This window comes from Sciurus vulgaris (assembly GCF_902686455.1).
Source record: "Sciurus vulgaris genome assembly, chromosome: 8".
In the NCBI taxonomy this organism is placed as follows: Eukaryota; Metazoa; Chordata; class Mammalia; order Rodentia; family Sciuridae; genus Sciurus; species Sciurus vulgaris.
The window spans coordinates 12,059,962-12,085,511 of NC_136468.1; the positions used below are offsets into that span (position 1 = coordinate 12,059,962).

At 40.4% G+C, this 25,550-nt stretch overlaps 1 protein-coding gene across 1 annotated transcript; it reads right to left on the minus strand.

Moving 5' to 3' along the window:
* Positions 1-14,199: 14,199 nt before the first annotated feature.
* LOC306668053 (olfactory receptor 2A5) lies at positions 14,200-15,132 on the minus strand (the record flags this gene model as incomplete). Its single annotated transcript, XM_079151088.1, has 1 exon — positions 14,200-15,132. One exon carries the CDS (start codon positions 15,130-15,132, stop codon positions 14,200-14,202), a length of 933 nt encoding a protein of 310 aa, XP_079007214.1.
* Between the last annotated feature and the right edge of the window lie 10,418 nt (positions 15,133-25,550).

Below are 25,550 nucleotides of genomic sequence, written 5' to 3' on the forward strand. Positions count from 1 at the left end.
CAGCCTCCCAAGTTGTTGGGATTACAGCCATGTGCCACTGTGCCCAGCTAACTTTTCTTACATATAAGAGCCAAGTTTCTATTTTAATGATCTTATCACTTCTTTGGTTTTACAATAAAGGTTGCTTTTTTATATATATTATATCCTATCTTTATTTAATTCTTCATTACTTTATCTTCCTAAGTTAAATATTTAACTTATTATATCTTATTTTTAAATAAATATAATCTGTGCTCTTTACTTTTTTATCATTTTAACTATAGTGCTTAACTTTGACATTTAGAACTTCTATCATTGCTAACTTTATCTTTAAAAGAAATTATATAGAAGTCCATTTTCAGGTTTTGAAATATTTTTTTACCTTTTCACTTTTAGCTTTAAATTTATTATTACAATGGTATGAGAATGAATCCTTGTGATATTGACTCTGAAAATTTGAGAGGTTTTGTTGCTTTACATATAACACATTTTTACAGTTGTTATGTTGAATTTAATGGAATATATATACCCTCTTTGTTGAGTATAGGACTCTTTATATATCTATTAAATCAAAGTTTCCTAATTTTGTTTTTCTGAAATTATAGTTTTTCAATTTTATCTATCAATTCCTGAGATCATTTGACTAAGTTCCCTCAAATAATGTCAGGTTTGCTAATCTTTTCTGTTTTTTCCTCTAATTCTATATCAAGTCTATGCTTTTATAAACACATTTCTGATTGCTACATTTTCTTCTTGATAGGCTGTTATTTTATTATAATACAGTGCTTCTCTTTATACTGATTAATGCTTTTTGCTTTAAAAAAAAACAAATGCAAATGTCTGCCTGATATTTATATTGTTTTGCCAACTTATTAAATATTTAAAAAGGATAAGTCTTATTCCCAGCCTCTTTTTTGTGATTATGTCTTAGCTGCTCTTATTAATAATATAACACTGCATTTTATGGGTTGTAAAAATTCAACATGAGCCTGCCTGAAATCCCAGCTACTAGGGAAAAACTAAGGCAGGAAGATTGCAAGTTCTTGGGGATGCAGCTTAGTGGTAAAGTGTCCCTGGGTTCGACCCCCAGTGCAAAAATTTAAAAAGAAGAATCCCCATGAAAGTAGGAGAATATAATCCCTATTCATTCAATATAAATATTGAGGTACTAGGCCTTTCTAATATTTGTGTTTTCTGTTCTGCATCTTTTTTCTTGGCTTTTATGTTTTTTCTCTTCTTTCTGTTAGCTTTATGAGGAGCCTTATGGCGGCTTGTCATTTCTTGTCTGCATTTAGTGATCAATTCCTAAACTTATTGGGCAGGTTCACTCAGGGCACAGGGCACACATACACCCGCCTATAATTGGGTCACCTTGCAACACACCAGGTAACTTATGAAACACTGTATGGCGATCTTCCTGTTCTTCAACTCTCACACCTGCTCAGGTGGTTTTTTCTTTTTTTAATAATCACTTGTTTAACTGACCCAGTTTTCTAACTGGTCTTTTAATCAGCTTGGATCCATCAACAGGAAGCACACTGCCATTCCAACTGTGCTTTGTGTAACAGAGATGTTAAATGGACGTGGAGGAAAGAAAACGGCAGCGGAGGAATTCAGAGTCACAGGCCTGTGCGCCCGAAGAGCAGCGGTTAGGGTGATCGGGATGTGGAAGGTCAGAGGAGTTCCCACGGGATGGGGACTTTAACCCTTTAGGAGAAGGGGCATCCCAGTGGTGCTGTTGCCAGGTTAGGAGTCATGAGAATGATTCCAGAAAGGTCAGAAGTAGAGGTTGGGGAGGGGAATTGCTGCAATTGACAGTGTGAAAGGTTACTGGAGGAAACCTGACAAGAACAGCAAGCAAGCAGAAGGAGCACATTCCCTTTCCCCTTGTCAAGTCTTCCAATCTCCCTTAACACCCTCCGTGGTAGAACTCAAGTCAACTCATGATAGCTAAGCTATGTAGACAACTTAGGTGCCCTTCAACTGATGAACGGGTAAAGAAAATGTATATATACACAATGGAATATTGCTCAGCATAAAAAAGAATGACTTCATTGTGACTTTTGCTGATAAATGCATATGGATCTGGTGAATATCATGGTAAGTGAAATAAGCTAATGCCCCTCAAACCAAAGGTCAAATGTTTTCTCTGATATGCAGATGCTAACACAAAACAAGGGGCTGGAGGGGAAGAATAGAAGTTCAGTGGATTAGACAAAGGGGAACGGAAAGAAGGGAGCAGGGATAGGAATAGGAAAGAGTGGAATGAATCAGACATAACTGTCCTCTGTTCACATATGAAAACACCACCAGTGAAACTCTGTATCATGTAAAACCCTGAGAATGGAATCCTAATCAGAATGTTACACTTCGTGTACATATATATAACATGACAAAATACATGCTACTGTTTGTGAACATCTAAAAAAACACCTCCCAGAAAAAACAAAAACAAAGCTCAAGTGAAGTCGTCCGGCAGAGGACAAAGGTAATTTGTGGCACTTCTGCTCTGTCATCACAAAGCAAAGAACGGACCTGCAAGTTTGGAGGAGAAAGGCAACAGTTTAGTAAGGAATCCAGTCTACTTCTTGGTGGCTCAGCATTTATAAGCACCCTTTTGTATACACTCTAATATCCAACAGTCCCTGCTGTGGTTTGGTGGAATATGATGCCAACAGCCTTTGTATACATGAAGATGTTTTTACCTTCTCATTGAGAAGGCGAGGACATGACATCCGCTCTCTGGGTGGCATTGGCAATCAGCACTTCTGGCTCTTGGTGGTCATGACCATATTCTATCTGAGGGGTGTTTTCCACCGTTTACTGGTTTCTGGATCTCAGCTCTTTCTGGGGAGGCACTGTAATTCACTCACTAAAATCCTGCCTCTTCCACTGGGACAGTTCTTTGGTTACCCTTCACTTTTTCACCTCCACCAATGACAAGGCATCCTCAAAAACTTAAATGTTATGCAATGAGCACAGCCTGCCTAACCTTTTATACCTACCTAACTCTTCTTCTAAGACATCAAGCTTTCTCCTAAGGACATCTTTCCCTTCGTCTAGTTTACTAGTACTTCTTTGCTTCATTTTTAAAATTTTCCCACCGTTCTTATTACAGCCACTTAAAAATAACAAAACACTTCACTCCTCAAATATATGAGCAAACCTGATTTCTCATGCTAAAAGGAAATATTCCTTAAACCAATTATGGCAAGTCGAGTTTATTTGAGGAAAGGGAAGCAAAGCAACACAAAATAAACACAGTTTGAGCCAGGCGTGTTGGCGCACACCTGTAATCCCAGTGACTCAGGAGGCTGAGGCAGGGCAGGAGGAGCGTGAGTTCAAAGCCAGCCTCAGCATTTAGCAAGGCCCTAAGCAACTTAGTAAGTCCCGGTTTGAAAATCAGAAATAGAAAGGGACAGGGATGTGACTCGGTGGTTAAGCACCCCTGGGTTCGATTCCCCAGTACCCCCTGAAAAAAAAATCGAAAAATCAGGCAGCTCCTGAACAACTCAAACAGTTCCTAGAACTCAGCTGATGATGTGGTCTGACAGCACCTACACAACAATGAAAGTAAGGCATAAAATGCAATGTATACAATTGTAGCTTTACTAGTTAATTGGTTACAGGGCCACTGCATCCAACCAGAGCTCAGTTACTGTGGTTAAACTCTCTATATTGTTTCAATCAGCTGGGCCCAATGCGGAGGCCCAGTCCAAACCCATGACCTCCCACAAATTCTAACACGAGGTACTGAGCTTTCCAGGTACATGTTGTTAAAGTTGCCTTCTTATGTTCTGAGTTTGTAGCAATTTTAATCAGTTATTTCCTTTATTGAATGAATGGAGTTGACATATTTCTCAGTAATTATCTTCAATCATTTTTGCCTGCATTTAATAAACTATTGCACACTTCCCTGTGTAAATCCATGATTTCAGTATCTTAAATTGAAGGGGAAAATTCTGAGCAGTCATTGATAAGGAAGGCGGATGGCCTGAGTGTGTAGGTAAGGGACATAAATCCCAGGTCCACATTTCCACAGCCAGCTGCATGAACCCACCATGGAATTTAAAACACTATCTTGATGCTACTCCAAAGGTAGCACCAGAAGTTTCAAGGTAAAAGATCATAAGAGCGTCAAACTAGCTCTACCACCTTGAACTTTAAAAATAATAAAAACAATAAAATAATTTGCAAATTGCCAGGTGTGGTGGTGCATCCCTGTAATCCCTACTGACTTGGGAGGCTGAGGCAGGAGGATCTCAAGTTTAAAAGCAGTCTCAGCAACTTAGTGCAACCTCATCTAAAAATAAAATAAAAAGGGATGGGGATGGAGTTCAGTAGGTGAGCACCTGCCTGGCATGTGCAAGACCCTGATCCCATCCCCCACCACACACGCCCTCCACAGACACACAAAGCTAATATTGTTCTACCAAATAAAGCCCCAAAGATCAAATCCTGCCTCAGTTTTAAACACAATATCACACCAGGTTTCATCTATCGATTCAATTTCAAGTTCAGCAGCCTGCATCCTAAGACTCTCACAACCAGTATCTGCTGAGACATCTTCACTGCAGCTTAAGACCCTGAAACAGTCTGTCCTCTGCTTTTCTAAGGGCCTCAGGAGGTTGGTCTGCTTACTAAGGCCTATGTTGCTCTGACTAGATAGAAATCATCACTTGCATGTGTAAATGGGCAGCTTGCCCGGGTACAAAACTGCACAGTATAGTGACCCACCAGTGTTATTCATTAGACACGGGCAGTTTTAACTTAATCTTCAATCCTGCAGCAGCCTGCCCAGGTCACACTAGCTCAAAATCAGTTCGTTATTAGAAAAATAGTCATTCACTAGGCAAATACAAGTCACCAAGATCAGGTATGCTAATGTCCCTAAATTGGCTAATCTCAATTGTAAGCCTGGGTAACCAGAGGCTGGGGCTTTAAGGACTGAGATTCCCACCTCGTGGAAATAGGAAGCTGGGAGAGGAAGCGCCTTCCTACCACCTCCACCACACACCACCCCTCCCAGCACTTACAGCTACCTGCCATGCTTTTCAAAGATTACACAGGTAGTTACTGCCATTCCCAGATGAAGCTTCCGTTGAAGGCCAGAACACTCCAGCTTACGTTTTGTAAACACGGGGTCTCCCTGTTCCATAATGAAGCTCACGGCCCTGTGACTCTCCTACAGGTCAAATCAGGGCCTGTGAGGGTCATGGTTTATAGTGTCACGTTCCTGCACCAGATGTTGCCTGACTGATTTATAAAATTTGTGCTAATCCCCAGCTACGATTTTAATAGATTTGACTCTAAATAAAACATCTTTAATAAAAACTTAAAATATTAACACTATTTTTGAGTCACATGATTTTTTTTTCTGTCTGCAAGCAAACTAGATTTATGAACATTGAATGGGCAGCTACAAAAAATAAAGCCCAATGCAGTTGTGCCTATCTCTACTCCCAGCTACTCAGGAAGCCGAAGAAGGAGGATGTCAAGTTAGAGGCCAGCTGGGAAACTTAGCAAGACTCTATTTCAAAATAAAATAAAAAGGTAGAGCACTTGCCTCCCATGTGTAAGACCCTGGGTTTGATGCTCACTACTGGGCGGGGGGGGAGACCCTTAAATTTTTATTAGCTTTAAGTAGTCAAAATAAAAAAAAATTTAAGAAAACAAAATTAGCAATAATGGTTACCTTTCTATGATAAGTGATTAACATGCAGCTAATGAAAACTGATTTAGAATTATGTCAGTTGATTCTTCTGGAAACTATTTGGCTAAGTTTTGGTCTCATAAATGCTTCTGATATATTTCACAGTCATAGTCTTAGAGGTATATAATAAAATATTCAGAAGAAGAAAATCATGAAAATGGACAGTCATTATAAAATTTGCTGTACTCCATATTTGGTACCATAATATATTATTGCAAGTTCAAAGAAGAATGAAAACTTTAAAAAGTCATCTTTTATTCAAACAAAACATGGACCTGCCTCTATCCCTAGAAACAGCAAACACAGTGGCTTGTGTTCTCTTGAGTAAGCGCCATTTTAGGCTCCTCTTCTTCATTCTTCTTCCTCCTCTTCCTCTTGCTTATTCTCTCTCCTCTGCCCCAAACCTTGGGCTTCCTTATTACAGTCATCACAACTATATTCAGCAGCTTCGCCTGCTAAGTCGAACCTCAATCCAAGAAACATACTCGGAGAAGAAGTATCCATCCCAGTTCACTGTTTGGAAACCCCACCATCAGGAGCTTTGGAAAGACAAGACGATTTGAAGCGAGAATCACTGGAAATCTTTCTATTCTTTCAACAGTTGCACATTCCTTTGCATTTCTGCTGCTTCTTCATAGTTTTAGAGTGACTTTATTTCTGCCCAATCTATCTGGAACACTGTGTGGCCTACAGATTTTCGCCTATTGGAGAAGAGGGGTAAGATTTGTCTGTCTCTGACAGTCACTTTTTTGTGCCGTGGTCAACGATTCATTTGTTCTTCACTGGGTTAAAAGAGAAATCAAACTGGAAAACATTTAGGCTCATCAGAATCAGACGTTTTTTACTGGGGCTTGTTTTAGGATTTTAAAGTAGGTTCATCCTATCTATGAACTATTCTTAAAAGCAATGGACTATTATTCTTAAAAATTGTCAATGGAAAATGAGACCTTTCTGGGGAGTCTTAAAAAAATACTAACCCTGGGTTTCATCTCCAGAGACTTATTGAAGTCAGCTATATGTGACTCAGAATTCTTAACAGCCTCCTGGTAATTTCAATGGTTGGTCAAGGGCAAGAACAACTTTTGGGGGTTACCACTTTATTTTCACTATTTCTCTTTCATTTCTTCTAAAATCTCACTGTACCTGATATCCACGGATGCTCTTTTCTATATTTCATAAGCTACAAAGATGGCTTTTCTAGCTTGTCTAATAGGCCAATCGAGATCATTATGCTTTATTAGAAATATTCATCTCCCCTGTGTGTCATGTGGCATTAACTGGGTGCTTAGTAATTTGAGCACGGATCAGATGTTGTTGTTGTCATTTGCTGTCAAAGTTAACAAAAACCAATGTCCTTAAATAAAAACCTAAACTCTCAGCCGCAAGTGGAATACCTTCAAAGGAAACATGGCGCCCCTGGGAGGTGACTTGTTCTCCTCTCCTCACTCCCTCCTTACCACCCTGCTCTGACTCTCCTCCTCATCTCAGCCCTGTTCCTTCGTCCCTGCCACCTCCTCCTACCTCGCTCCTCCTCTCGCTGGGTCTGCTCCTCCCCGGGTTCATCCGTCTCACCAGCTCACTCAGCAACTCGACTCTGTCAGCACTGTTTCCTCCCTCCTCCCGTGTGTGGCCCTCCCTTTGTTGGACCTGCTGTCAGAGTGCCCAGACAATGGCTGGTCAGGCTGACGGTGGTCAGCATGGCAGGTCAGGAGAGCTACTGAGCTGGCAGAGACCAAGAGCAGCCACTCATGTAGCTGTGGCTGCAAGGACACAGGACTTGCCTCTGGCTGAGAGGCCGGGGTAGCCACTCAGGAGTGATGGCGGAGCTAGCAGCCAGTACAGCTGTCTAAAGATGAGCCCCACGCGGTCAGTATGATCTACATTTTTTAAAAAGTTTTTTTTCTTTCTTTTTTTGGTACAGAGATTGAATCCAGGGACACTTAACCCTGAAACACATCCCTAGATCTTTTTTTTTTTTTTTTTTAATTTGAGACAGGGACTGGCTAAGTTACCTAGGTCCTCCCCTGTTGCTGAGGCTGGCTTTGAGCTTGCGATCCTCCTGTCTCAGCTTCCTGAGCTGCTGGGATTACAGGTGTGTGCCACTGTGCCAGGTCACATTGAAATTTTTAACTTATAAATGTTTTAACTTATAAATGTTTCTAGTGAAGTCTACAATTATTCAGGAGCTTCATCTTTCTAATAGCATCAAGGACTGTACTATGACTTAATTACTCATCCATGTTATTATATCTACCGGTACAGTAACCAAAAGGTTTTTGTCTCTTTTGTTTGCTTTCAACAGCTGTCTTTACTAACATGTTCTATCAATGTGCACTTAGCATGTGTCTTAATGTACCCTGAAACTCTTGTTTTCTATCCAGTTTTACTCATCAGTAATACTTCTATTGAAAATATAAGGAGTGTCATTTCTACTTGACTTTTCGACATTTTATTTTTTCCCTTTCTGGATTGATAGTTTAGCTGAGTATGAAATTATAACAGTTTTCTTCATCGTGTTGAATATTATTTTCTGACATCTGGTTTGGTGCAGGGAAGTCTGCTATTACTTGTTACTCTTTTTTAAATTATTCTATTTTTATTCTGTGAGGCTTTTATTATCTTTCTCCTCCTTAACATTCTGTGCTTTCATTATAATATGTCCAGATATGGATTTATTTTTAGTTGTATGGCTTGATATTCAGAGTACTCTTTTGTTCTGAGAATTCATGTATTCATCAATCACAAAGAAAATCTCTAGAATGATGTCCTTCCCTATTTTCTCCTTTCTTTATTTCTATATGATAAATGACTATTGTATCTCAATCTAGCTTCTCAGTGCTTTGTATTTCATTTTCTGTTTTTAAAATTAAATTTTCTGTTTTAAAAATTTTAATTACAAAATTCCACCTTCTATTTCACAATTTTCTTCTTCTAATGTGTTTCTTCTAGAATATATCTTGTTTGTTGATTTCCCCCCATTTCAGGAAATTTAGTAACTATTTTTTTCAGGGACTATATGTTTTATTTATAAAATTTGTAACTGATTCTTTTTGGGATCCATCTAGTATTTTCTAACTCCTTTCTTCTTATCTCTTCAATCATTTAAAGCAGTGGTCATGCCTAAAAAAAAAAAAAAACTATTTATTTACCTGTTTGGAAAATACGGATATGAAGTATGTGTCATATCATTCCTAAAGACAAACAATGAATGTCGACAGAAGCGATTTGATATTTTACCTGTTGATAATTTTGACTGTTTTTTTTCCAGCTTCTGAAAGTGGATTTGGAGGCCACTCTACAGACCCAGTTCTCTCCCTGTCCACGTCCCTGTCCCTCTGCCTCCAGCCTGGCATCTTGCATGAATGGCTTAGGATTTTCCCCCATAATAATATTGGGCATATTGAAGATCTCGGCACCTGGGGTGGGTAGGTAGATTCCTTTTCTGTCTGTAGTGCAATGCGTGGGTCCTCTTACAGGTAAGGCAGAGTAGGTGCAATTTCTGGTCTCTGTTAGTAAGCAAAGGGAGTCCCTCCCACCTTCTCTCAGATCCTATTTTCAAGAAAGGTGCCCAACTTCAGTTCCCAGTTACCACGTGAAGCACTTCAATGTCCTCAGTTTCCTAAGCAAGGCTGTGTCCACTCAGGCCAGCTGCCAGACCCAGCTGGATCACAGTCTGCATTTATATTTCGTTTGTGGTCGGCAGAGATGTTTGTCCCACCTTGGAAGCTGGTTTTGTCTTTCTCATTCCTTTTATCCTGGTTTATCTGTTGCTGCTCTGTGTTTAAAGCAAAGTCATTGAGCAACTATCACTGGCGATCAGCGAATATTTTAAAATGTGAAATCACATAGATTTAGGAATAAAGTGGTGGTTGTGGAAATTTCCTTGAGAGAACCCTAAACATGAAACCTATACAACTCCTCTCTCCTACTTGAGAGTGTTTTCTTTTGCTGACTGCTCAATATCCAGAAGAACAAGACAGGATTTTGACATGAGAGACATTCTCTTAGAGTTACCATTTAAAAGTCTTTGAACAACTACAAGTTAGTTTAAAATCAGCTTAAACTCCCCCACACTAAGAAAATAAGATAAAAAGATTTTGCAAGATCATAAAATGTTTAAGGTTGAAAAGGCATTGGAGAGAATCTATTCTAAATGCCTGTTCAATGTGTGTACCCTTCACTCAGCATTTGTCTATTTATGGCAATACACACCAATTCCAAGCCCTCACTGCTGGAAACTTCATGATGCTAGAAAATAATTTATCTTATTGATTTTTAACTCTGCTTCCCTAATAAGCCTGCCTATTGATTCCAGCTTTTTCCTCTGGGAAGGCAAAAATAAATCACTTTTGTCTCTTATAGGATATTCTGAGGGACATATGATGATGGTTATTTTGTTTCTTATTTGTCTTCTCATTCCCAGGTAAAACATTAAACAGAAATTATTCCTGTCTGTTCCTTCACCTTACTGGTTCTCCCACATATCCCTAATCTCCCTAGCATCCTGACCACGAGCTATGAGTGTCGGAACCCAGCCCATGAGCAGGCTGCACCATGGCGAGCTTGAATCTCCACATGTAGACCTGCCTTTCCTAGTGGAGCTATTCTAGGCACATAGCTGATGAGAATTCTTAGTTTGCAGGTAAGAGAAAGAATATGACAAAGCTATAGACTAATGATTTTTCTATTTATTTGCTATCCTAAATACCATCTCAAGAATCTTTTTGGAATTGCAACTATGTATAGAATGTAAAAATTCATGAAGGCTTTCTTTTACAGTTTATCTCCCATCAGGAACAATGAGAACTATTTCATTCCAAACGTTTTATGCATGTTCCTTCCTCCTCCTTGGATGGAGACCTTCCCCAAGATTACCAACCAAATAAAAGAATTTAAAAACCCTCCAAACTCACACAGACCATGTTTTTTGAGACTTTTTTTCTTCTAAGTATTGTAATAATTTAGGAATTTTTGGAATAAAATTGACTCTTACAGCTCTGTGGTTGTTTAGTCATGATTTTACCAGTACTCTGTCATGCCATATGATCTTTTCATTCTCATTATCCTTAGACCTTCCACATCAAAAAACATATGAATCAGATTCACATGCATGATTTCGTTCGCTACCCATAAAAGTTGTGTGAAGTAGCTGGGAGAAGCATTATTATCCACACCTGACTTCAGATGAAACTCAGGATTGAGGAGACCAAGCTGCTGTTAGAAGCAGATTTAGTAGTAAGCCCTGGCACAACTGAAATACAAATCCAAGCTAGAAAGTGTCCCAGCTCAAGCCTGGGCTAGGTTCTGCATTTCCTGTGGTCCCAACAGCACAGAGCCCTGGTCAGGCAGCTCCACCAAGAGTCTGTACACAAGAGAGGCAGGGAAGCTCGCTGGGAAAGCGTTCATCACACGGGAAAAGCAAACAGATGGCAAATTAATGAGAGAAAGAAGATCAGTTTGGGCATGATATGATGCAAGGACAGCCTGATGCTTCTAGTTCAGACTGCCCCCTTTATGGCAATGCCCTTTGGGACCTGGTGATTTTGTGGAAAACAAGGAGAGGCAGTTACTATTGGGGAAGGAGTAGGGCACCAGGATGAGGATTTCTACTCTCATCATGGGTAGTGAGGAATTCCCCAAAGACGGGCTGGCTCAAGATCATATTCTTCCTGGTCTTGAGGGCAATGTAAACTCTTTTTTATTCCAGATTCTTCTGCATCATGTGCCTGCTGAGGCCTTACCCATGTTAATCTAAAATCTGTGTTGTTTGGGCAAGAAGACTAAGACGTGTTGGTTAGCAATGAGTCCAAGCTTCAGTCTCAACTCTGTCCTATCACTGACTGGGTGGCGCAGGACAAGGGGCTAAATCACTCTGAAAGGCTGTTTCCTTATCTAGAAAACAAGGAAAATAACACCCACTTCACTGAGTTATTGGTGAAAGATGGGGTAACATTTGTGAAGCACTCAGCAGAATTTTTCATGTCTCTTCTCTTTATTCCCAGCCCTTTGAAAACCATGACTAATGTTGGAAGAAAATATAGGAGGTCAAGCACCCAATTAAAATTTGTTCATCAAATCTGCAAGGCCTGGGTTCAATCCTCCCACTAAAAAGAAAACAAGAAAAAAATCATCCAAGAACTGTACGATTCATAGTGACCTCTCATACTCAGGCATTCCCTGCCCCCACCCCCAATATATTATTGGGGGGTGTGTGTGTGTGTGTGTGTGTGGTGTGTGTGTGTGTGTGGTTGGTTCTCACAGGGACATTCAGGGGTGCTAGAAGACAATTCTTTTTAATTCTTCTATAATAGTTACCATCTACAGAAGTTTGATCTTTTTGATTTATTCTTTCCCAAGCATTTTTGAACTGACATAAGAATGAATACCATCCTTGATTCTTTTCATGGTCCCTAAATGAAAAATTCTGAATCCAAATCTATAGTTTATGCTTTTTTATCATTGTTATTATTATTTATTTAGCTTTTAATTTTTTACAGACTGCATTTTGATTCATTGTACACAAATGGGGTACATCATTTCATTTCTATGTTTGTACACAATGAGAGGGAGGGGGATATGAAATATGGTTTATGCTTTATGTTAGATAAGCTCTTCTCTATTTTTTCCTTATCCTTCCCTTTTAGAATTTTAACCATAATACAAGGTATGCATATATTAGAGAATAAAATAATTTTCCTAGGAAGAGTTAGAAAATTATTTTTATATGAAAATATTGCCTTTTTTCTTACTTTCAGAGTAAGGCACACAAGAATTTCCAGAGTGCTTTGTAGTTGCATTAAGGGTCAGTACTTATTTCCTCATTCAGATTTTTATCTTCAGGGTGCAGAGCAGGGTTTGTAGGGTTCTGTGGGCTGGAAAAGCCCCACACTGTGGAGATAAGTATCATAAGATGACCAAAGGCTACAGGTTTGCCCAGATGGACAGCCAGGCTGAACAGCTTGCAACTTGACCTTCTGAGAACTGATAGGAAAAAAATGCATTAGAGAGAAGGTGGAGGAAAACATTGCCCTTTGACTCTTTATTTCCTGAGAACAGAAAAATAAGGAGTAATAATTATATATAAGAAAATTATTGTGAAAAAATAGATATACAAGCAGCAGGTAATAATATAACATCATCCCATATTATACACTCAAATGGCATGTGACACTCATGCTGGGGAAGAATAGCAGAGAATTCTGAGGATCCCATACTTGCTGTGTTAAGGAACCCCTAGTCTCTCTGTGCTGAATACTTGGGTCCTGATCTTGTGTTACAACAAGACCAATTACTCCTTCATGTCATTCTGACTGCCTGGGTGCAGAGAAGTGATTTACGTCCCCTGGAGTAGGTGCCCTTGGCAGTGTTGTTGAAATTTGTCAAAGGCCTTATCAGGGAGGAACTTCAGATTATGTAGAGGGAAATGAGAGGGAGGAGGGGGCGGGGTATGAAAGATGGTGGAATGAGAGAGACATTATTACCCTATGTACATGTACGAGTACACGGATGGTATGAATCTGCATCATGTGCAACCATAGAAATGAAGTGATGTACCCCATTTGTGTACAATGAATCAAAATGCAGTCTGTAAAAAAAAAGTTTTTAAAGGCCTTATCAGGGCCTTGATGTATTGGTCTAAGTTGTGGTTCATCGCGTTTTATCAAAGTATCCGTCTTCTTGGAGGGTTTCTCTCTTGGCAAAATTATTTACTCTTACAATATTTTGCTTGATCACCATAGTGAACTGCCACCCACATCTAGCTTTGTCGTCGGAATTCCAGAGAAGGCAACTCCTTCATAACTTTCTCTCATCTTTACTCCAAATGTGCTCCCTTTCCAAGCCTTTCCTAACCAAATGAAACAGAGGAAAATGAGATGAAGCAAAGATCTTGATCTCACTCTTTTATATCAAAAAAAAAAAAAAAAGGAGGAAAGAAATCATAAATTTAAACTTCGCTGTTCATCGACAGGGACTCTGAGGCTCATTCGGATGACCTTCCAGTGTGAAGTTCTGGGTCATATTCTTGCTCTACTCAAGCCTCCCTACACTCTGGTAGGGTCTGCTTCACCCAGGCCAGGGTCTCCTCTGTGAGGCTACCATGTACCCCGGCAGTGGCATACATCATGGGGTAATTAGCATGTCTTAGGGCAATAAGAGAAATGCAAGCCATGGAAGATTCAAGAAGAAATTTCTGGGAACTAAGCCTCAGAAGATCAGAAGCCCCTATGGGGTAGCTCTGGCAGTAGGAGTTCATGGCTGCTGGCCCCTGTGCTTCACCCCTCCTGACACTTGTCTCCATGGCCTGTGCTCTCTGTGCCTTCCTGCTTATGCTTTGTGGTCAATACCTGTTTAGGGACAGCATCTAATCATTCCTGACACCGTGAATCTAAGAGACGAGACTCTCAGGCATTGGCATTCCTGGGCCCACAACCCACAGAGAGCACGCCTTTTACCTTCAACCTCACAGAGAGCACGCCTTTTACCTTCAAGACGCCCCTGGCGTCGCTTCACCTTGATCTTTGCTTCCACAACACCCTCCGCAGGGCCCCCTTGACCTCTGCGTTCCTCAGGCTGTAGATCAGGGGGTTCAGCATGGGGTTGAAAAGGCTGTAGAACAGGGAGAGGACCTTCTGCTGCTCCTCAGGGTGGCGGGACTGGGGGGCCATGTACATGACGATGGCACTGCCAAAGAAGAGCCCCACCACGCAGAGGTGGGAGGAGCAGGTGGAGAAGGCCTTCCTGCGGCCCTCCCCTGACTGGATCCTCAGGATGGCCAGCAAGATGCGCGTGTAGGACGCCAGCACCCAGCACAGGGGTCCCACCAAGATGAACACAGAAGCAGCAAAGATGATGACTTGGTTGAGCCTGGTGTCAGCACAGGCCAGCTTGAGGACAGACAGGATCTCACAGAAGAAGTGGTTGATCTTGTGAGGCCCACAGAAGGGCAGCCTCAGGAGGAGGACCACGTGGACCAGGGCCAGGAGGAAGCCACACCCCCAGGAAGCAGCAGCCAGGATGGTGCACACTCTCCAGCTCATGATGACAGCATAATGTAGGGGGTGACAGATGGCCACATACCGATCATAGGACATGGCCACCAAGAGGAGACACTCAGTGTGAGCAAAAGCCATGTATAAAAAGGTCTGCATTATGCAGGGAACAAAAGAGATTGTCTTTTTCCTGTTCACGAGGTTTGCCAGCATCTTGGGCACATTGTTGGAAGCATAGGAAATGTCGACAACGGCCAGGTGGGAGAGGAAGAAGTACATGGGGGTGTGCAGCCTGGGGTCCAGGCAGATGAGGCCCAGGATGGCCCCATTCCCCAGCAGGGTGAAGGCATAGAAGAGGGAGAACAGCCCGAATAGGAGCATCTGTGTGCTCGGACTGAGCGGGAATCCCAGAAGAATGAATTCTGTGACCCATGTCTGGTTCTGTGTCATGCCCTCCTGATGGTGCCTGACTGCTGTGGCCAAGAGGTGTGTGCTGAGGACCAAAAGCAGATCTGGATGAGACAGCAAATGGAAATAGAGAGTCGTGGTCTATACCTGGCACTGACTCAGCAATGTTTTTCAGTCACTAAGTCAAATCTTTTAATCCACAAACACGCAGAAAGAAGACTTATTTCAGATAACTCATTTAAGAGAACACAAGGGGTCATATGTTATTTCCATTTCTGCAGAATTTTGTTTATCTTTGATTGAAAAATCCACATTGTACTATCATGACAGTTACAGAGTAAATTATTTTTCAGAATTACTAGTCATGTTATTTTTTAAAAATATTTTTTCAGTTGTTGATGGATATTTTATTTTACTTATTTATATGTAGTGCTGAGAATCGAGCCCAGTGCCTCCCACATGCTAGGCAAGTGCTCTACCATTGAGCCAAAACCCCAACCACAAGTCTTGTTATTTTTGAGAAAGGACCATAGGTCTTGTGTTTTCACTTTCTCTATTTATTTAGTTTACATATGTTGTTCCTACTTTCTCTTCATCAGTTGATTTTCTCTTATTCTGTAACTTAGGCAAAGTACATTGCATGTAGCAGGTGCTCAATAAATGACCAAAGATAAATAGATGAATGAAGGAATGAGCTTTACAGGTGCAATTTCAAAGAGATCTGATTCTCTCTGCATTCACTAGTTTTAGGGCTTTAGCAAGTGAAACTTGCATCAAGTATTTTGCTTCCTGATACTACCCAGGATAATCTGGCTGTTTTCCTTCTGGGCATAAGCAAGGAGAAACGCCATTACTCTGGACAGCATTCACAGAAGTAATCTCTGATACTCTCAGATAAGCAACTCTGCAAAGTTGCAGAGCTCTGCTCTCAGGTCCGCTGCCACCCCACCCTCTTGCAGGGCTGTTTCTTTTGGGTCTGAGCAGTTGCTGTTTCTGGAACAGTGACCCAAACTTAGACGATGCACATGTAGTTGTTGAATGGATGGGTGGATGGACAAAAGATATCATATGAGGAATGACAGCTGAAGTACATGTCCTGTGTTTTAATCAAGCCTTTCAACTTTTCCTTAACTTTTTCTGGTAGCCATCTTCCCAACCACATGGACACAGGAGCTATGGAAAGGAAAAACCCAAAAGTTCTATAGAAGTTTATAAGTACTAATAACTGAGGCTCAGCAGGCCCCTCTGACTGCACCTCTGCAATGTCAACCCTATCTTAAGCTCTGGAAACTTCCCACCCTTCAGTCGACCCTACACTTTCCATAGTGTCCTGACTTCTGGAGGCTTTCCTTCCCCAGACTCCAGCCTCTCTGAACTACCACACTTTGCAAAACATGCTCTACTTTCTGTGGTTTTAGCTCTGGTCTTGCCTCAGAATTCTAGATAGGTTTAGAGTCAATTGCACAGAGATCAAGGAAACTGTTGAAGGTCAAAGTTTAGGACCTTACTCTCTCCAGCAGCTTCTGAAAAGGGGCCTTCCTGGGTGCGAGCGTTGTCACTGATGCAGGTTGAAGCAGGGACTGAGCCTGCTCAGTGGGAACTTTTATGGTGAGGTCACCTCTACCAAGCCCTCCCAGATCATCCCTAGGGACACCTGCAGGGACACAGCTCAGATTCCACATCCACCAGGAGAACGAAGTGTTGTTTGTCATTCTGTCTTCATTGCTCTGGGCCCTGGGGATGGACTTTCAGAAGAACAGGAGCTGTTGGGTGATGACTTAATACCCAGCTGGATCTATAGACATGAAACCCTTGTAGTAATAAGGACATAAATACTCCTGGGACCACACTGCAAATTATATTCCCCAAGAATTTGGGTGGTGATGGGTTCACAGGTCCCAGTCTTGTCCCAGAAGGAATAAGGGGAATGAGGAGGAGGTGGAGCACCATCCTCATGAGAGGAGAATTTGAAAATCCCTTCCTCCTTGGGTAATTCTAACTTAGATGTTGGCAGCAAAGAAGAAAGACTTCTGCCCACCTCCACACAGTGGCGAGATGGGTTCTGTGGCCTCTGCACATCGTACTTGAGATTAGATAGAGGATCTAGGAAGTAAAGGAAGCCAGAAGCCAGCAACCACCTCTTCTCAAGGAGGTGCCCTGGGAGAAGCTCTGGTGTTTAGAGGGTCGCGTGAGACAGAGTCACATCTTCACCATGACACCCCCAAGAAGTTCAGTGAAACTTCTGATAAAATGATGAGTCAGACTCAGGGGTTCTATTTACACTCACATAATAAAACAGAGGATTCTTTAAAGTTTTTCTGAGTGTCTTTCTTATGTGCACACCAGTGGTGCGTGAGTGTGTGAGTGTGTGTGTTTCCTGGTTGGGTAAAGCTTTGGAGATGAACATCCATGCTTAATGTGTTGGATCCCATTTGGTTCTTCTCTTGAGAGAGGTGCAGGTTGCAGATGTGAGCCAGGTGTTGACTGCTCACAAGAAGGGAAGGAGCTACATCTATGATTCGGGTCATGGACTATCAGGCACTCAAAGCAGGTCTATCTCCATGGACTGAATAATAAAGCTCAGGAAATCATTATCCTGTTGCCTAGAGAGGAGTGATCAGTTGAGAAGTTATGTGCAGTGGTCAAGAAATAGATGAAGCACTGAACAAAAGTAAATGTATTGACCACCTTAAAGTGGAGAATTACAGAAAATATTGACATGATATTTCTCATTTATCTATAAATTACTCAAATATGTTTACTCTATGTCCATAAATATCCATGTAGATACTTAATGATTTTCTTATTCATGTATTAATTTGCCAATTCAAATGACATTTATTGAGCATTTGCTGTATCTGGGCATTGTCCTAGATGCTCAGACACTCTCAGGAAGGCCTAGAATGGAGAGGATGTGCAAGCTGTACTCCAGCCAATGAGGAGGGTACAGCAAAAGAAAGATGTGGAGAGGGGTTGGGACCAGCTTCTGTACCAGACAGGGCTGTACTTCAGTGTTTCAGAGCAGCGTAACAGGACTGAACACGTCGTTACAGAGGCTACTCATTGGCTGACGTGGAGGAAGCTTGGAAGGAAGAAGATCAGAGCCTATGAGTCATCGCTGTCTGAAGAGTCTCTGTGTTTGAGTGACAGATAGAGAACCTGAACCAAGGGGGCCACCCTGGGGAAGGCAGGCAGAGATGGACTTGGATCACAGTCCGCAGTCTGTGGGTGGGTGTAGATGAAGAGAGGGATTAGGCTTCATATTCACAATGGGCCTCACATATGGTAATTAGCATTGTTGCCAAATTAAATGGTGGCAGCAGATAGTCACTACATGAATTAAATTTTTATGGCCTTAAATTTGTATCCCATAACTGAATAGTCAGTAGCGTACTACAAATAACATTTTATTATTCCCATAATTATGTCCAATAAAAGTAGATTGTGTAGTCATTTGGTTTTTATTTTTAAAGCATTAATTAGTTAAGTGAAAACACTTGACCTGTACCTTCCTCAACCTGGGTGAAGTTTTATTCTGGGCAAAGCTGAAAAATTTCAGTAAATTAATGAAAGATTCCTAGTATATTTTTAGAATGCAAAACATATTACAAATATGTCATATATTAATTGACATAATTATAACATAAATATTAATAATACATTTATATTATATAAAATATATTATATATATACAGAGACAATTACCTATGTGTGTGTGTGTGTGTATATATATATATATATATATATATATATATATATAGAGAGAGAGAGAGAGAGAGAGAGAGAGAGAGAGAGAGAGAGATTCTGCTTACAATCTTCCATGCCTTCTCGCTGAACAACATGAAGTCCACATTCCTTTCGAAGACCAAAAGCACTGGATAACCTGGCACTTGCCACTATTAATCTGCAACCCTGGCTCTTCTCCCTTTGGTCTGGGTTGAAGCCACAGTGGACTTGGCATGAGTTCCAGGTCATGTCAGACTTCCTGCAACCTCAAGCTTTGCATGCTTTGGTCCCTCTGCCGGGAGTGTCACGGGTTGGATGACCTCTGTCCTCCCTCACTGCTGTCATGAGAGCAGCCCATGTAGACTGAACGCCCCAAGCTCTTCCACTCTCCGCTTCTTCTTGGTTTCTTCCTCTAGGTGGGAAGTTCCTTATGGCCAGGAATGATGCCTGTTTCATGTCATAGTGGGAAGGAGCTTCATCGATTTTCTAAAAAAGTAGGTCACCAATTTAGAGATGCTTGGGCTTGTTTTATAGTGACTGAGAAAAACAAGGACACCGTGCATTAGCCATTTCGTGCTTTTCATGAAATAAACACTTTTAAAAATTTTATGCTTTACCCTGCGACTACTATAAGAAAAGAAGGCCCAAATCTTCACCATGTCAGCCTAGGACCTGACTTCCTTCATGAGACCCCTAAAGCACAAGAAGTCAAATGAGGAATCAATAGATGGGATGGACTCAAACCGAAAACCTTCTTCTCAGCAAAAGAAATAATCAATAATGTGAAGAGAGAGCCTACAGACTGGGAGAAAATCTTTACCACATGCACCTCAGATAGAGTTTTAATCTCTAGGATTTATAAAGAACTCAAAAACTTAACACCCAAAAAACTTAACACCCCAAAAACAAATAACCCAATCAATACATGGTCTAAGGAACTGAGCAGACACCTCACAGAAGAAGATATACAATCAATCAATAAATACATGAAAAATGTTCAACATCTCTAGCAATTGAGAAATGCAAATCAAAACTACTCTGATTTCATCTCACTTCAGTTAGAATGGCAATTATCAAGAACACAATCAACAATAAATGTTGGCAAGGATGTGGGGCAAAAGGTACACTCATACATTGCTGGTGGGAATGCAAATTGGTACAACCACTATGGAAAGCAGTATGGAGATTCCTCAGAAAACTTGGAATGGAACCACCATTTGGCCCAGTTATCTCACTCCTTGGTTTATACCCAAAGGACTTAAAATCAACATACTACAGAGACACGGCCACATCAATGTTTATAGCAGCTCAATTCACAATAGCTGAAATATAACCTAGGTGCCCTTCTACAGATGAATGGATAAAGGAAATGTGGTATATATATCAAATATTTGAGATAAAATGATCGACTCTAGCTTTAAAGAAGACTGAAATTCTGGCATTTGCTGGTAAATGGAAGGAGTTAGAGAATATCCTGCTTAGTGAAATAAGTCAAACCCAAAAAGCCAAAGGCCAAATGTTTTCTCTGATATGTGGAAGCTAATTCATAATAACGGGGCCAGGGATAGGGAAGAATAGAGTTACTTTAGATTAGGTAGAAGGGAGGGAAGGGAGGGGCAGGGGCATGTGGGTAGGAAGGACAGTAGAGTGAAACAGACATTATTACCTCATGTGCTTGTATGACTGCATGGCCAATGTGATCCTGCAATACGTATAATCAGAAACATGAGAGAGAACACTCCATCGAAGTATGATTTATCAAAATGCATCAATGCAGTCTACTGTCATGTTCAACTAACTAGGACGAATAAAATTAAAGAATTTTTAAATCGTATGCTTTTATGACCGTATACAAGTGAATTGTGCTCCTATCTTTGCTCAAGGATAGCGGCTGCCATTGAACTCAGCATGACTTGTGAGCCAGGAGCCTCTGCGGCTCACTGGTGTCGCCGGTAGTCACCTTTCCACTTCTTTCTTCTCCATCATTTCCTCCTCCCTCCCTCCTTCCCATTTTCTTGGTCCTCTCACCTCTTTCCTCCCTCCCTTCCCTTCACGGTCTCTCTCCTCTTGGTTCCTTTTCTTCTGCATGTTCTCTGTGCTTTCCCCTCGAAACTCCATCTCAGCTTTATAGGATATAAATTGTTTCCAAGCATAGTTTGGGCCATAATTTAATGAAGAATCTCGAATAGGATTTGAGATAACATGAACAAATATAGCAAAAACAAATGATCCCCCCCCCCCCACAAAATCATCATCATCATCATCCCAAAATTTTAAAGTTCAAATGTTGATGACTTAGAGTATCCACAAAGCCTCAAGACCCCGAGAGACCTCATCTTCACCCTGCAGGGGGGTTCGGTGTCTGAGGTATGGTCGCCCTGCTCTCTCTTATTATTTGAACGACTATATATGAGATGGAATTTCCACTATAATGAACTATTCATTGTTTATTTTGAAATAAACAAAAAGGTTCTAGCTTAAATTTGTACATTCTGACCAGTTGTACTCTTTATCTGGACATACGTTTAATTGTTATTTGTATCTAAAAGCCTTAAACTGAATTCACACTTATCTCTATAAACATGATCCCCATCTTTAGGAGCCTAACTGGTCACAATATTTGAGACAGTCGATTAGTGCTTGGGACACAGCAGGAAATGGGTGAGTAGCCTTGCTTGTAGGCTGTGATGTAGTGTTTAACAAACCCAAACTGAAAGACTTCATAGGAATGAGAAAATTTAGAAGGTAAGAGGTTAAGTAAATTTGAACCTTGAACTCGGGTCTGCCTGGCTACACAACCCATGTCCCTGAGCACTGCCCAATTCCTTCTGGTATGTTCCATTTGCTGGGCCCTGGAGGGGCTTTAGTAAGCATGCTATGGGGCTGGGTGCTCACACCATCTGTCTGAGCTTCATTTTCTTTGTGCTTGTTATATAGAGCAGCTTTTGAAAAGCTCTCTTCCTTCCTTGCTTTTGAATCAACATACATGCTCACAGTGGACAACAGCAAAGTTCCCCCAGAAGGTCACAGTTTTTAAGTCAAGTTTATTAACATTTGGCGGGCTTTTTTTTTTTTTTTTAACTTTCACATATTCTCAGTGTAACAGAGCTCATGCTATATATAACATTCTCTATGCTTTTTACTACTTACCATAATAATCTGTGAAATCTATCAATGAATATGATTTCAATAGTTGTATACTATTCCAATGTGTGAACGTGACATGATTTGCTTCATTATTTTGAGATATTTAGATTTTCCCATATATGGTAAATAATGTAGAGGAGCATGATTATGCATGAGCTTTTTCTGTTCCTGGGATTCATTATTTGATTTCCAGATATATACTTTCTGGGTAAAATATTAGAAATACATTTACATGTATGAATAAATGATTGGACGCATCAGCGAGTCATGATCACTCTTTATCAGCTGTGTGACTTTGGGCAAGAGCCTGGCATCTGAATGGTTTGTTCATCTCTAAGTTGGACATAACACTAATATCACAGAGTTTTCATCAGAGTTAAATAAAAATAACTATTATTATATTATGAAATTGCTTTTTAAAGATTGATTACTTACTTGTCCATCTTATATATACCTCTTTCTTACTATCTTCTTGTTTACAGAGTTCTGAATGTATTTATATAATTCCTAAACTTTCTTCAGTTTAATTTGACAGTTTAAAGTTATGCCTTTTTAATTTACGCATACCATAGCTAGTAGAGGGTGATTTTATGTCATTATTGACCATTTGTGTACCATCCTTTGTGAGTGGCAGATTTATGTCCTTTGCTTGTCTAGCTCACGTGTCTAGACAGCCTGTCCCAGGACGTGGCAGATGGGAAGTGCTGCATAGATGCTCACAGAATGAACGATGGCATGAAGGAAGGAAGAAAAGAATAAGGCTTGTATTATTACTTGAATTCTTTGTTCCTTACAGAGATGAATCCTGTGTTTTTGTTTGCTATAAATAGTTTTCCATTTTGATATATAGAAACTATTTTTTTTAGTCTTTTCACTACTTTAAACTTTACAAACTCAAATTACATGAGTACTATTTTCTTTGCTTACAAATAAAAATACGCTAGGTATATCAAATTAGAATTAGAAAAAATAGTTCATGCTCGTGCAGAAAATTTAAGCGTAAGTCAATGGCATTCAAACATTTTCTTTGCTTAAGTTCAAAACTCCCTTGCATTACCTAAAGTTGACATCTGAAAATTTTAATACACATTTATATAATGGAAAGGATGATTTGGATTGAAGGATTGTGTTAGTCAGCTTTTCAACACTGTGATCAAAATACCTGACAATAATAACTTAGAGGAGAAAAATTATTTGGCTGCACAGTTGCAGAGGTCCCGGTCCATGATTGGCAGGCTCCATTGTGCTGGACCAAGATGAGACAAAACATCATGGTAAAAGGGCACAGTGGAGGGAAACTACTCAACTCAAGGAGCCAGAAAAAGCAGAGAAAGGAAGAGGAAGAGCCAGGAGGCAGGGACAAAGTATAATCCCTAAGGCAGGCTCCTGGTGACCTATTTCCTCCAACCTTGCCCCACCTGCCACCCAGTAGTCCACTCAAAGTATTAATCAAATCATTCTCCTTCATCCTGAAAAAGTCTCTCAGTCTTTCTTAGACTCTCATACCCGCAATAATTTTTAGAGTATTGGCCTTATATTCTGTAGAATGTCCCTGTACCTGGTCATGTTCAATATTTCCAAAAGATCAGATACAGGTCATGGTTTCTTGGCAAGAACATTCCAGAAACAGCTCTGTGCTCATCTCAGTACATCAAGGGTACCTGACTCTGACACATCTAATCACTGGCAATGTCTGAACTTTTGATGGACTGATTACACTGGTGTTAGGCTTCTTGACATGGGGTCATCAGCTTCCCTCTAACTTTCTTGGGAATATTGTAATATTATATCGACACTGTGATGCTCTTCAGAACTTTGTCCATTGGGTTTAATGTCCTGGGTGATCCTCAACCAATCACCACTCTAATGATAGCCAAGCGACTACTCTGTACATCATTTCTTCCATGTTTACCAATTGTTCTCCTGCTTAAAATAAAAACAAAACAAACTTGTGGATCTTTTCCACTTATTTTATTGGTTATTTATTTATTTATACAAGTGCAGAGTCATGAATCCACATTTTACCTATTGGGTTATAATTTGTTATTTTCATTATTTGTTTTTATTGGCTAGATAGTAGCTTCCACAGTCCCTTCCAAATGACACCTTTAATGTCTGATGCACTCCACCATTCTTTGAGTACTTCCTTATTCTATGGTGTAAAAGACATTATCGGCTCTTTTTATTGTCACTCTGGGATTAGCCTTCTCTTTGGGAGCCCTGTCCCTTTATAGTACAGATGGGTATTTAAAACCAAGATCTGGCTTTCATTGCATTTGATGCCAAAAGACTGTCAGGACCTCCAGCTCAGCAAATAGAGGTAGGAAAGACATGCACTTACTCTCCTAGGTACAAAAATACACATACACATATGATCCATATTTCTATATGTATACATTTTTAAAACATGATTTCATGAAAGTAATAAATTGTACTTCATCAAAATTAAAAATTCATATTCTTTGAAGAACGCCACTTAAAAAAGTGTAAAAGTAAGCCAAAGAATTGTATAAAATATGTATAATCCATATTTGTGAGAAGGACCTTTATTCAGAATATTTAAAAAAACTATAGTCTAAGAAGAAGATAAATGGCCCAAATGAAAAGTGTGCAAATGGTTTGAACAGATACTTCATGAAAGAAGATATGCAGAAGGTTAATAAGCACTTAAAGATGTTCAGAATCACTGGTCATCAGGGAAATGCAAACCAAGATGACAGGCAGATGTCACAAGAAGTCTGTAAAAATGGTGAACGTTAGAAAGCCCGACTCTGGTGAAACATCGGTCCACTGAAACTCTCAGACAGTGCTAGTGGGAGTGTATGTCGAGGACTGAAATAGTGTCCCCAGCTTTGTTCCCCAGGTTGGCACTGCTGGAAGTGGTGGGCTCTGAGAGGTTGGACCTCCCTGGAGGGCTCTCGGTCATTCACGGTGTGCCCTGGAAAGGGATGGTGGGACCCCATAACCTCCTCACCCTCTCTCGATTCCCAACAGGAGAAGAGTGGTCTTACTCTGCCATGCGCTTCTCCGATGATATGCTTGTCAGAGGCCCAAAAGCAACAGGGACGGTCAGCCATGGTCTGAAACCTCCCAATTTGTGAGCCAAAATAAATCTTTTATCTTTTCAAGTTGATTTCTCCAGTATTTGCTGTAGTGATGGAAAACTAGCATAGAATATAAAATGGAATGGCAAAAGCTCAGTGTTGGATAAAATGAGATGTACACTCAGTATATGATCTAGAAATTTCGCTTTTGGGTGAGAAAGTAAGTACTTCTGGGCATTTACCAAAGAGAATGAGAGCATATGTCCACAGAGGACATACAATCAAATGTTCACAGCCACTTTTTAAAAAACTGCAAAAACTTAAAAATAATGCAAATATCAGTCAATGTTCATAAATTATCTATATGATATATATTATATTGTATGAAATATGCATCAGGTATATTCCTCAGAGTAAAAAAGAAATCTATTGATATACGCAATAACAGATGAATGTTAAGTAAAAGAAGCCAGAGAGAACTGGACACAAGAATGTACTCTGTACGATTGCATTCATATGAAATCGTGGAACAAACTGAACTGA